Source organism: Aspergillus lucknowensis (assembly GCF_044049455.1).
Source record: "Aspergillus lucknowensis strain CBS 449.75 chromosome Unknown BJX67scaffold_55, whole genome shotgun sequence".
Lineage (NCBI taxonomy): Eukaryota > Fungi > Ascomycota > Eurotiomycetes > Eurotiales > Aspergillaceae > Aspergillus > Aspergillus lucknowensis.
In genome coordinates this window covers 53,779-66,285 of record NW_027263599.1, presented here as the reverse complement: position 1 = coordinate 66,285, position 12,507 = coordinate 53,779, and the positions used below count along the sequence as shown (strand labels likewise).

The 12,507-nt window shown below is 33.0% G+C and overlaps 1 protein-coding gene across 1 annotated transcript; it reads left to right on the top strand.

Moving 5' to 3' along the window:
* The first annotated feature begins 10,166 nt into the window (after positions 1–10,166).
* Positions 10,167–12,031, top strand: BJX67DRAFT_266361 (retropepsin-like aspartic protease). Its single transcript, XM_071026436.1, has 3 exons — positions 10,167–10,857; positions 10,921–11,872; positions 11,942–12,031. The coding sequence occupies exons 1-2, from the start codon at positions 10,851–10,853 to the stop codon at positions 11,829–11,831; spliced, it is 918 nt and encodes a 305-aa protein (XP_070882149.1). The 5' UTR covers positions 10,167–10,850; the 3' UTR covers positions 11,832–11,872; positions 11,942–12,031.
* Positions 12,032–12,507: the final 476 nt, after the last annotated feature.

Here is a 12,507-nt window from a genome sequence, read left to right as displayed (position 1 = left end):
CAACTAATATTAGGAATTATAAGTAGACTGTTATCGAAGCAACAACCTCTCATGCGCTTCTAACCCTGGGCTCTCACACAGGACTTCCAAAGGATTTGGATTGACTTGTCTTACCTAGTGTGATCATGTCTAACAAGTATAGAGACTTGTTATAGTTAAATAGAAGTTAAGGTAAAAAGATAGGGCTAGCCTATAATATATATACTATAGCTTATAGAGTAAGTACTAAACAAGTTACTTTATAAGATCCTTAAAATAGGTTACTCTAGAATAATAGTAGTATTAATTATAAAAATAGAAAAGCTAGATATAGTAGTAATAAGTATCCTTAAGTATTCCTAAGTTCCTACTATTCTCCTACCTTTAAATAGTATACTAAATAGTATACCTAATTAGATTACATGGCCCTATATATTATTCTCCTACTATTAAATAGTATACTAAATAGTATATAGTTACATGGTCTTTTACTAGAGTAACTTTATTTACCATATTCTTAGAGTAATTTAAAATTCTCCCTTGTAACAATTCCTATTTCCTTTATTTCTATAATAGGCTATAATAGTTATATAATAGCCATAGTTTTAAACTATAGTCTTTCTATTATACTTAGAGGGTATATAATATTTTCTTGTAATAGTAATTATTATCTATATAGGCATGTAGTCCATGGGTTATATTCTTATAGTATTACTTGTTCTTATCTTAGAATTAGATAATACTTAGGTTTATTAGTTTATTATCAAGATTGGATTTAAATCCAAAGTAGCTCTTGGTAGCTAGTCTATAACCCAAGGCTCCCTAGCCTTAACTTTCTATCTTATAACTCTATTCTGCTAACTATAGGCTAAGAGTTTATAATACTATCTCCCCCTTTTTTAGTTTTTGTCTATAAAAATATAAATAGCATAGATTTCCCTATTATCCTAGTAAGTCTCTTGTTTTCTTAAATTTTCTTTACAATAATTTACTATGCCTCCTAAGCAGAATCACCTTGCTAATTAAATACATCAATCCAAATAGATTTTAACTAATAGTATTCCTGTTGATAATCCTTGTAAATATTGTTTCTTATATAACATAGTTTATATAATAAATTTAAAAAGCTAAAACTATGCATCATGCACTTGTTATAGTTAAAAATATAAAAAGTAATTTCATAGCAAGAAATAGTAGAATAATCTTCAACAAGATCAAGCAAAAATCAAGAACAAGCTAGCTAAGGCCTTGGCTAAACAGGCCTAAATAGCTATAAAGGTTGCCTGTCTATTTAGTTAATAAAAGTTTCTTAAAAAGCATGATAAGAAAATATTAGATCATAATACAACTATAATAGATTAGTTAGATAAGAAGGATCCTTTAACTATTAAGGATTTCTAAGAGCTAAAATGCCTTACTAATAAGTATAAGGCTACTGCTCAACTTGCTATTATATCAGACAATCTTAGTCTAACTTAGATAATTAGGTCTTTATCCTTCTAGCAGAATATTAACTTTTCTATACTAGATACTACTAGTAGTATTTCTAGACTTTCTAAGTATAGCCTGTCAAGTTCTTAATAGGCTCCCAAGTATTTTCTAAGGTATTATATTCTTTCTATTATACAAGATATTATAATCATCTACTAACCTTCTAGTAGTCCAGGATTTTTTTAACTTTATACTCCTGTTCCTCTTCTTTAATTTTAATATTATTAGTAATTTTAGTATTCTTGGATACTAGTTCTAATAGCAATACATAAAATACTAGATATATCTTCTTCATAGATTTAGGTAGCTTTAATTAATAGTTAACTAGTCCCAATTTCTTATCAATTTTAAATGGTCCAATTTATACATGGTTAAGTTTCTAGCTTGGTTGCTTAGTTTTAATATTCCTATAGAGTAGGAACACTTTCCCCCTTTTTTTAAAATCTAGTACCTTCTAGCGCTCTTTATTATAGTAAAGCTTTATTTTAAGATTAACAAACTCAAGGTCCTGGGTAAGTTGTATTTAGATTCCTTTAAGTTTCTATATAAAGTAATTAGCTTCTTCTACAACTAGTTCTTTTTAAATTAGTTTACTATATAAGTTTAGGTAATATCTATAATTTACTTTAAAAGGTATCATTCCTATTATACTATAGATTAAGTTATTATAGATAAACTAGGCTATAAGTAGTTATTCCTCCTAGTTGTCCTATATATAGTTTATATAGTATTATAGATATTGCTTAATTATTTGGTTAACCCTTTTAGTTTATCTATTTAATTATAATCTATATATAATAGTTATGTATAGTTTAATCCCTATAATATTAGTTACTAATTTCCAAAATTTAGATATAAATAACTTGTCTTAGTCTAATATAATATATTTTAATATCCTATAGTTTATAATAATTATGTTAATAAAGGTAGTTACTATCTCCTTTGCTATTATAGTTATTTATATTAGTTCCAAGTAGATATACTTTATTAGTTAGTCTATAATTACTATAAGATAGTTATACTTCTCCTTTCCTTATTATATCTCTAGTAATAGTCTAATAAAATTAACTATAATCTATTCCTATAGTTACTATAGGACCTCCAGGTTCTATAGTTTCCTATATAGTATATACTACTTTAGTTTGTCCTATAAATATACTTTATAGTTATTAATATAGCTTTTAACCTTCTTTCTTATATTCTAAAAGTAGTAGTTACATCTAATATATTTATATATTTAGTCTATACTAAAATATTTATGTACTAGTATATTATAATATTCCTTAATAACTTGTAGAACAAGTATTAGTAAAACATAGATAAGTCCTTTAATTTAAAGGATCCTATCCTTTTCTAGTGCTTCTAGTATTAACACAAGGACTTGTTATATTTTTTTATCCTTTTTTATAGCTTCTTTAATTATATTAATTATAGTCCTTAATAATTATATAATAGCTACTAGAATTATTAAATTATTCCCAAGTATCCTATCTTTGTTTTTTTTTAGGATTACTAGTCAAGATTTCCTAGTCTTATCCTTATAGTCTAGTCTCCTGCTAAAAATATTAGCTTAGCTATTCTTTATACTCTTATAATATTTAATCCTATAGTTATATTATAAGAATAGCTCTATCTATCTCACCTATCTTCTTGTTAATTCTTTAGTTATTATAAAATAAGTAAGATTTTTATAGTTAGATTTTATAGTTATAGTATACTTTACCTCCTGCAAGTAGATTTTCTAATATTTAAATACTGCTATAATAGCTAGCAGTTCTTTATTATAGATATTATAATTTATCTCTAGTCCTATTAGCTTTCTTAACCAGAATCTTACTAGTCTTGGTTTGCTATTAGGTTCTAACTAAGTTATTCTTGCTCCAATAGCATAGTCTAATATATTAGTTTCTAGTATTATAAGTAGCTTAGGATTATATTATAGCATAATTAGTATTATAGTAATAGCTTCTTTTATAACTTTAAAGATTTTCTACTACTTATTAGTCTATTTATATGCTTGTTCTTTCTATAATAACTTAAATAGTAGTACCATGTAAAACATGTATTAGTTAATATACCTTTAGTAGTAGTTTAAGAGCCCTAGAAATTACTATAGTTCTCTTAAATTTTTTAATACAGGCTATTCTCTAATAGCTATTACTTTAAAGGCTTTAGGTTTTAACCTATTTATAGTAATCTAGTAGTCTAGGAACTTAGTTTCCTAAATATAGAATTTATACTTCTTGAGTTTGTATTATAGTTTGGCTTTCCTTATCTTCTTAAGAATTTATTTAACATGCTTCATATATTATTTCCTATCCCTTAAAAAGACTAGTATATTATCAAGATACACAAGTACAAATTTATTTATTAGTTAAGGTATGTCTTCCTCTTCCTCTTTCTCTTCTTTATTATTTTCCTTATCTTCTAGTTTTAGTACTTTGTCAATAAACCTTTAAAATATTAGTAGTATATTAGTAAGCCTAAATAGCATTACCAGATATTTATAAAAACTAAATTTTGTTTAAAACACCATTTTCTATTCTTCTCCTTTTGTGATTCTAATATGGTAGTAAGCATTAGTAATATCAAACTTTATAAACCATGCCACCCCTTAGATTTTATCTTGGATCTCCTAAATTAAAGGTAGCAGGTACTAGTCCTTAATAGTCGCGTTATTAAATAGTTAGAAATTAATATATAATCAGTTACTTCTATCTTTTTTTAGTATAAATAGGACTCTATATCCTATTAGTAAGTATAAAAATTAGATATTTCCTTTCTTAAGTTAGTTGTTAATATATTCCTTTAACACTCAGGATTCTCAATTATTTAATAATAGAATCTATTTATAGTTTAGTTTAATACCTTCCTTAATAGGTATAGTATGATTATAAGGCCTATAAGATAGTAACTCTAGTTTATCAAGTTATTAGAACATATCCTAGAATTAATTATACTTATCTAGGATAGTTAGTTCCTTATAAACCTGGTTACTTATAGCTAGTATTCCCTAAAACCTTACTCCTTTATTATTTATAATAATTTTGCTATTTATAATATTACTAGTAGCCTAACTAGGTAAGTTTATTAGCCATATCCTCCCTAATAGTCTTAATATTGCTATAATAATTTATTCTACTAGACTCTTAGTACCTGCAGATTAGTTACTAGTCTTTAATCCCCCTATAAATTACTTGGTCTTATACTTTGCTATATAAGCATGCTATAAAATACTAGCCTCTTCTAGTTCCTTTTGCTTTTTAGACTATTTGTTATTTCTCTACTAGATCTCTCTTTTAATCTAGTTAATATCTAGGTTAAGATTCTCAAGCTATAAGATCCCTAATACTATATTATACTTGCCTAAGGATATAATATTAAAACTTAGTTTAAAAGTTCTTTCCTTTACTATAACAGGTAGAGGTCCCAACTCAACTATTAACAAGGTATTTCCCAGGTTTTCCCCATTTAGTCCTGCTATAGGTATTAGTATTTCCTTTTAAATACCTCTAATCCCTAGTTTTTCCATAAAACTTAGGTTAATATAATTTCCAATAGCTCCCAAGTCAATCAAGATATAGGCCTGCCTCCCTTGTATTTTAGCAAGTTAAATAAAGTACCTTTTTATCCAAGTCTTAATAGCTACAAGATACTATTTTTCCTATTTTAATACCTGTTCCTCTTACCTTAAATATAGAAAATAATTTCTAAGCTTAGCTTGATAGTATATAATATAGTAATCCTTATAGCAAGTTATTTAATAATATATCTCATGCTTTAGGTATTACTAGTATAATTTATATAAGTATTGCTTTTTTTAGCATGGGCACAAGTTATTCTAGTTAATTATTCTTAGTTATTTTAGCTAGTAGCATGTAATTTACTTAGTATCTTTATAATATATATAATATAAGTTGTAGCATATTAGCCATAATATATTATCATGCTTAAGATATCATATATTAGTATTAATATATTTATACTAATCCTACTAGCATAATAGATACCTTCTAGATTCCTAGGACTACTTATTAGATAGTTTGCATAATTGCAAGTAGTAGTTACTATTATTTTATCTATAGATAGTACAAGTTTCTAGGTGCCTTTTACAGGTCTTAATATGCTTTTGCTAGTAATCCTTGGTCTTCTCTTAACACATTAGATCCTGATATAGGTATTAGTTAAAGAAATCTCTTAGGCCTTTAGTAAGTTTCCAAGAGTCTTTCTACACAGCTATAATAATATTATCTATCTAATAGGCAAGCTTGTTTTTACCAGTCTTTAAAAACTTAAGTTATTATCTCTAATATTATTTATTTTTGTGTAGTCTAGTAGCCTATAGCTAATACTAGCATGGTTTATATTTTTTAGTATTATCTTCTTGTAGGGCTTTTTCTTCTAGGGTTATAAACCTACTACTAGGTTCCTTCTTGCTAAATTCAAGGCCTTCTAGCTATATTCTATATTATTTATTAAGCAGGTTAACTTTCTATATAATTATAGGAAAGTTACTATACTCTCCCTCTTAAACTAGCTTGTTATTAGTAGCTTTATTATAGTAGAACCCACCTGTCCTCTTAGTTTCTTCTTTATTAGTTCGCGAAATTATGGTACTAAGCTAATATTTTGGCTAGTATAGTAATTCTTTTTAAAAGATTCTATCTAGTTACTTAATTATTTTCTCAATATTTACAAGAATTTTGGTAATTATCTTAAGTATCTTTTCTTTCTTGCATATTTTGCTAGCAATATTAGCAATCTACTTGATATATCTTTTAATATCTATTCCTATATCTCCAGGCAACATGGCTATTGCCTCTAGCAGTTTTAGTATAAGGTTTAGATCCTGTCCTCTAGTATTTTATCCAAGCTTATTCTAAGCTGCTAGAAATATACTTTGCCTTCTTCTAGTAACATCCCAGGTATTATTATTAGTTACAGCATGCTTGTCCTGAGCAAAGGCCCTTCCAGCCTCTTCCAGGGAATCATTAGTTATAATAGATGCCTTGCTAGTGCTGTCATCCCACTCCCTAGTCATATTTAATATTACAACTTCCTATATAGCTCTTAGTTAATATCATCCAGCTCCTCTCTAGGGTCTCTAGCTATACTATTTCTACTTTTTATAGTCTACTATCCTATAACCTAGCTTGCTATAGGAAAAGTATAGATTCTCCTTCTAGCAACAATCTTATTCTACCTTTAAGATTATTATATCCAAGTCTATAGGTTAAGGTCTATACAAATCACTATTTCCTTAAAATCTAGTCTAGAGTTATTAGTTATTATTAGCATAATAACTATTATATCTGCCCTAATTCCTTCTAGAATAGTATCCCCTGTAATTCTATTAGCCTTATTATTCCCTTAGCTCTCTAAGCTAGTTCCCTATTCTAGATACTAGGTTATATATCCCTACTAGAATATTAGGCCTAGGTAAAAATACCATTTTCTTCTAGATGTTATAATCTAGAGCTTTCTTAAAATAGTATATAAAAGTATTATCTTCCTATATTAGGTATAATATAATTTGTTAAAACTTTAAAATAAGTATGCCTATATTTCTTTTAGATTAGTATATCTTCCTAATCTACCTTTTAGTATTACAGGTTTTATTAATATCTCTAAAGACACAAGTAAGCTACTCCTTAAAGTAGTTATAACTTGTAAATAGCTACTTGATATTACTAGCTAGCTTATTTTTATCTTCTCTAGCTTCTTGCTATTCTCTTATAAAAGGTTTAAACTACTTGTATGCTTTTCTCTTAAGATAAGTAGATATAAATATAACCTTATTAGCCTTGCTAACTAGCTTGTCCTAATTAATATTAATAAAGGTCTATATTTATATAAGAAAGAAGTGTAGCTTGGTCCAAGTACTATTAAAAGGCTTGGGTACCTTAATCTTCAAGGCCTTGGCCCTAAGTTTAGTCTTAAGTATAAAAATATAGTCCTAGAGCTGTTCTAGTATTTCCTAATACTTCTTAAAAGTCTTATTATTCTTAGTTATATTACTCTACTAGTTTAGGTTACTAGTAACCTGATTAATAACTCCAGTTTATTTATTAAGTTATACTTGTATTCTGGCAATAGTCTCTTGCAGGATTTTACTTTTAAAAAACATGATAACTTAGTGCTAGTATTAAGATATTATATTAATAGCTTTTAAGTTAATCCAAGATACAACTTGTACTAACTAGTAATTAATTTATTATTAAAATAATAATTTCTTATATACTTCTAACCCCAGGCTCTTATACAAGACTTCCAAAGGATTTAGATTAACTTATCTTACCTGGTATAATCATATCTAATAAGTATAAAAACTTATTATAGTTAGGTAGAAGTTAAGATAAAAGAGCAGGGCTAGCCTATAATATATATACTATAGCCTATAAAGTAAGTACTAGACAAGTTGCTTTACAAGATTCTTAAAACAGGTTACTCTAGAATAATAATAATATTAATTATAAAGATAGGAAAGCTAGATATAGTAGTAATAAATATCTTTAAATATTTCTAAGTTCCTACTATTCTCCTACCTCTAAATAATATACTAAATAGTATACCTAATTAGATTACATGGCCCTATATACTATTCTCCTACTATTAAATAATATACCAAATAGTATATAGTCATGTAGTCTTTTACTAGGATAACTTTATTTACTATATCCTTAGAGCAATTTAAAATTCTTCCTTGTAATAATTCCTATTTCTTTTATCCCTATAATAGGCTATAGTAGTTATATAGTAACTATAGTTTCAAACTATAGTCTTTCTATTATACTTAAAGGGTATATAGTATTTTCTTATAATAGTAATTATTATCTATATAAATATATAATCTATAGATTATATTCTTGTAGTATTACTTATTCTTGTCTTAAAATCAGGCAATACTCAGGTTTATTAGTTTGTTATTAAGGTTGGATTTAAATCTAAAGTGGCTCTTAGTAGCTGGTCTGTGACCCAAGGCTCCCTAGCCTTGACTTTCTGCCTTGTGACTCTGCTCTGCTGACTGTAGGCTGAGGGTTCATAACATAGACTTCTTATCTTGTCCATATTAACTTGTTATACTATGTAATATAATCTCCTTAATCTCCTTATAGCTAAGTTAGTCTTTTATTATCCTTACCTAGATTTTTTGGATTATATATAGTCTAGCTAATAATAGAGATACCCTTCCTATAGTATATATATTTTTAGTCCCTGGTAGACTTGTTCAACCCAACCCGCCCCAACCCGCCAAGAAATGGGTTGGGTTGCTAATTTTAATAATCTAATAGGTTTTGGGTTATGCATGGGTAACATATTAGATTTTAGATAATCTAATAGGTTGCCAAGCTATGCTAAGAAATAAATTACTATATTATATATATATATATATATATATAGATTTTTTTGATTTTTTAAGTTGGGTTAGTAGGTTTTTTAGTAACCTGTAGGCAGGTTTCCAATTCCTATAACCTAACCTAAAACCTACTAGTTCATCTTTAAAGGCCATGGGTCAACCCAAAACCCGCGGGTTAACAAGTCTATTTAAAACTATTTACCTTTATAAGTTCTAGTATTTAAGGTTAATTCCTATATATATATATATTAACTTTAATAGTATATACTTCTAATTTATTAATATAAGCAGCCTTGCTATACTTTTAATATCTATTTTCTTCCTACTAGTAGATAGGATTATATTTTTAGTTAATACTGCTAAGGACCTAAAGTAGTATTAGGATATAAAAAGAATATTATAGGTTTTAGAGGATAAAAAGTTAATTAGAATTCCTGTTATTATTCTAGAGAATAAGATTAATAAACCTAGTACTATGAGCATAGAGGAGTTGTTAAAGTGGTTGGAGCTTTATAATAGTAGAGTAGATAGGGCAAGGAGAGAGAGAGCAGTTGAGGTTTTTATAGGAAGTGTTATTTTGAACCAGGGTAGGTTCATATATTGCTGTGTTGCGTGCTTTCTTGGTTTAATTTTTTCTTTCCCGGATTCCACATAGGCACTCTGGATGTGAAGCTGACTCTTCTCGGTATTCGTGTGGTCCTTGAGTGGCTGGAGCGGTGAACACGTCCGCCCCAATTTTTGCACGCGGCAGATTTGATTTCAACCCAACCATGCGCGAGACTCGCTCACCTAGCCTCGAGGGCGTCACCGAAGCGCGAATTTAGCCTAGCACGAAGCAGCCTCTTCAAAGCAGCCTTGGCTCTTGCGGAGCGCTGATGCGAAGCCTTTGATCGAGGCGCTGCTTCCTCGCATGACGGGGGGAGATGGCTGGCCGATCAAGCAACCAGTGGGGACCAAACCCCAGCTGCGGCCGATAGGAATACCTACTGTACGTAATTTGTCCACTTCCAAGGTTGAATCGACAGTTTGCCTGGGCAATGTGAGGGCCCTTCAGCAACCGTAGAAGGCGGCTTTTCTCCAAGCCACCCTTGCTGTGCTGCCTCGTCCCTCTGCAACCCAAGCTAGATATTCGCCAAGGAGTGTTCTTACTCGGGCAAGGTTTAGTCCGTAAGCACCTCTCTATCAGCAAGGCCTGAACGAGCGTTCAACATTAGCTTGGAGCACCACTTGGGGGGGGGGTTCTTCGAGATCATCTCGAGGCCAGTTGATCAGTCTAACAGTAAAGCATGCATGTCACTTCGAGATTTTGACAGATCGAACAAGCGGTCAAGATCCTCTCATTTACTTGGCCTCGTGATACGTCAGCCAGAAGCTGTGGGGCGAAATTGTTGACCTTCAGGGCAAAGAAAAGAATCGCTGTTTACTGTTTCGGAACAAAGAAAATCAACTACCTTTTGTGAACAAGCTGATTAACTCACACTCTCTCCCGGGTCCGACAATAGATCCGAGGTCACGCCTTCTTCGACCTGTCTCGAAGATGTCTCGTCTCATCCAGGTGGAGATCTGTCAGTTTGTCACCTAGTTTCTTGCGTGAGGCCTTGGAATGGATCGATGAAGCCCTGGTAGGTAAAGTGCTTACGGTCGGCACTGGCATTCTCAGCCTCCTTCAGAGGAGGTATAGGAGCTTGCTTGTGTTTGGCTCATCGTGAGGGAGCGGCCAGGATTTCATCATCCGAGTCCTTCGTTCAACTTTGATCCAGACTTCCTCAACTGCCACCATTGTACACTCCATGTTCCACATCTCTGCTCGAACAAGAAAATAGGAAACATTGACATAATTGAGTGGGCTTCGGCTCACTCCCTTCTGTTCTTATTGCCACTTTGGGGACACCGATTTCACCGTCTCTTCGCCGAGCGTTCCTGACGGTTTCCCGTCCACTCTTCCACACCTTCGAACCTTTCTTAACCCACGCTTCTTGATTCTTCTGTTTATCTCGGGAGACAACGGCCTGACTGTCACAATATGACTCGTAAGCTGCTTGGAGCTTGGATCGGCGAGATGACGTTTCGTACTGATTACGATGTTACTGCAGAAAACATGCGGAGCGGAGTGCCGCCGATATGCCCGAAACCGGCGCGCAGACCCGTCTTTGTCACTCATTTTAAAATGTATCCGCAGATAATCCGAAGAGCTTTATCGAAGCTTTGCCCCTCGGTCCTCTCCCAGCGATTTGGAAATCGGCCCAGACCCTCATCCCGTGGCCACCAGGCAACAGTTGAGATACACCATGAGCGTCGTTTAATATCGTCTGGTCGTGCGAGGGGATCTTTCGGTCGCCAGTTGTCATCTAGTAGCAACATCACGCAATTAGTTCCGTCTTCACAGCTACCCACGACTCGTGAAGGCTCTCAGGGCTCAGGCAGCATCCAGACCTTGGTTGACATTATCCCTCTTGGAACCTCCCTCACCCAAGCCACCGATGTTACCGATTTGCGCCTTGGAGAAACGGAACTGAGTCACCTCCAGGGTTTGCCGGTCGATATAAATTCGCCATTGGATATCGTCGTAAGGCGTCGGGGGGATAGCCACCGGGGCAACAAACTGGTGGTCGCATCCATTGATACTGGGTGCGACGGAATCAACCTGATGAATATGGAGTGTTGGGAATTGCTCAATGAGGATGAACCGCGTCCCTTAGAGCCTGTTCAAGGTCTATACGTCCAGCCTCTGGGGTCGAACCGCATCCAGGTCGAAGGCGTTGTGCGCGCAGTGGAATGGCACCTCAGAAACGGGTCTCGCACCTATACAGATGACTTCTATATCATCCGAATGGAAAGGTTTGATGTTTTGCTCGGTAGTGATACCATATCAAAACATAAACTAGTGGAACCTGGACCCGACTTACGGAAGCATTTGACGAGGACCCGCCAACGGGAGGAAGCAGCACGTCAACGAGAGGTAGCAAGAAGACAAGGGTTTGAGCAACAAGAGTTGGCTCTGTGAGAATCTGAAAGATGCTGGTTCTATATTTGCATTTGCATTGGGTACGGCGTGTCTGGAAATTGGTATGGGGCAAGTTTTTCAATCAGAAAATCATTGACAGACAAGAGCAGGCTTATATGAAAGATATCCCTGAATAAGCCGGCCAGGATATTGTCCGTGTTCCAAATAAGGGCGTCTTTGCGATTTGATTTGCTATCACCAGGGGGGCTATCTCGGCTTTGACTGAATAATAGAGCGATTTTCCTTTTTCCATCCCACTCCCTCGCTGACTATCCAACACATAAGGCTGCAAATTCTTCGTGGGGGTTGGAAGATTTTCTAGGTAAATCACCATCCGAAATACTCGGCGCTATGTTCAGCTGACCCCCATCAAGCCCGACTGATGCCTTGCGTCGCAGAGACGACAGCCCTGCCCTCCTTCGCCATTGATTGCGCTTCCCTTGACGCCGAAGAGACGGTCAGCACCGTCATTGGTCAGGGATCGTTCACCTTTGGCACCGGGATGCAGATAATTTTTCGTCGCTACGGCTGCACATTCCTCGTGATGGCCCCTTCGGCATCGCGAACTACCTTACCGCATCTTTGGATCGATCGCACACGAACCGACATAAAGCAAACATCCGTGTCTGCGTACTACCCTCCATAAATCTATACATCCACGTTTTATGCGGCTCAA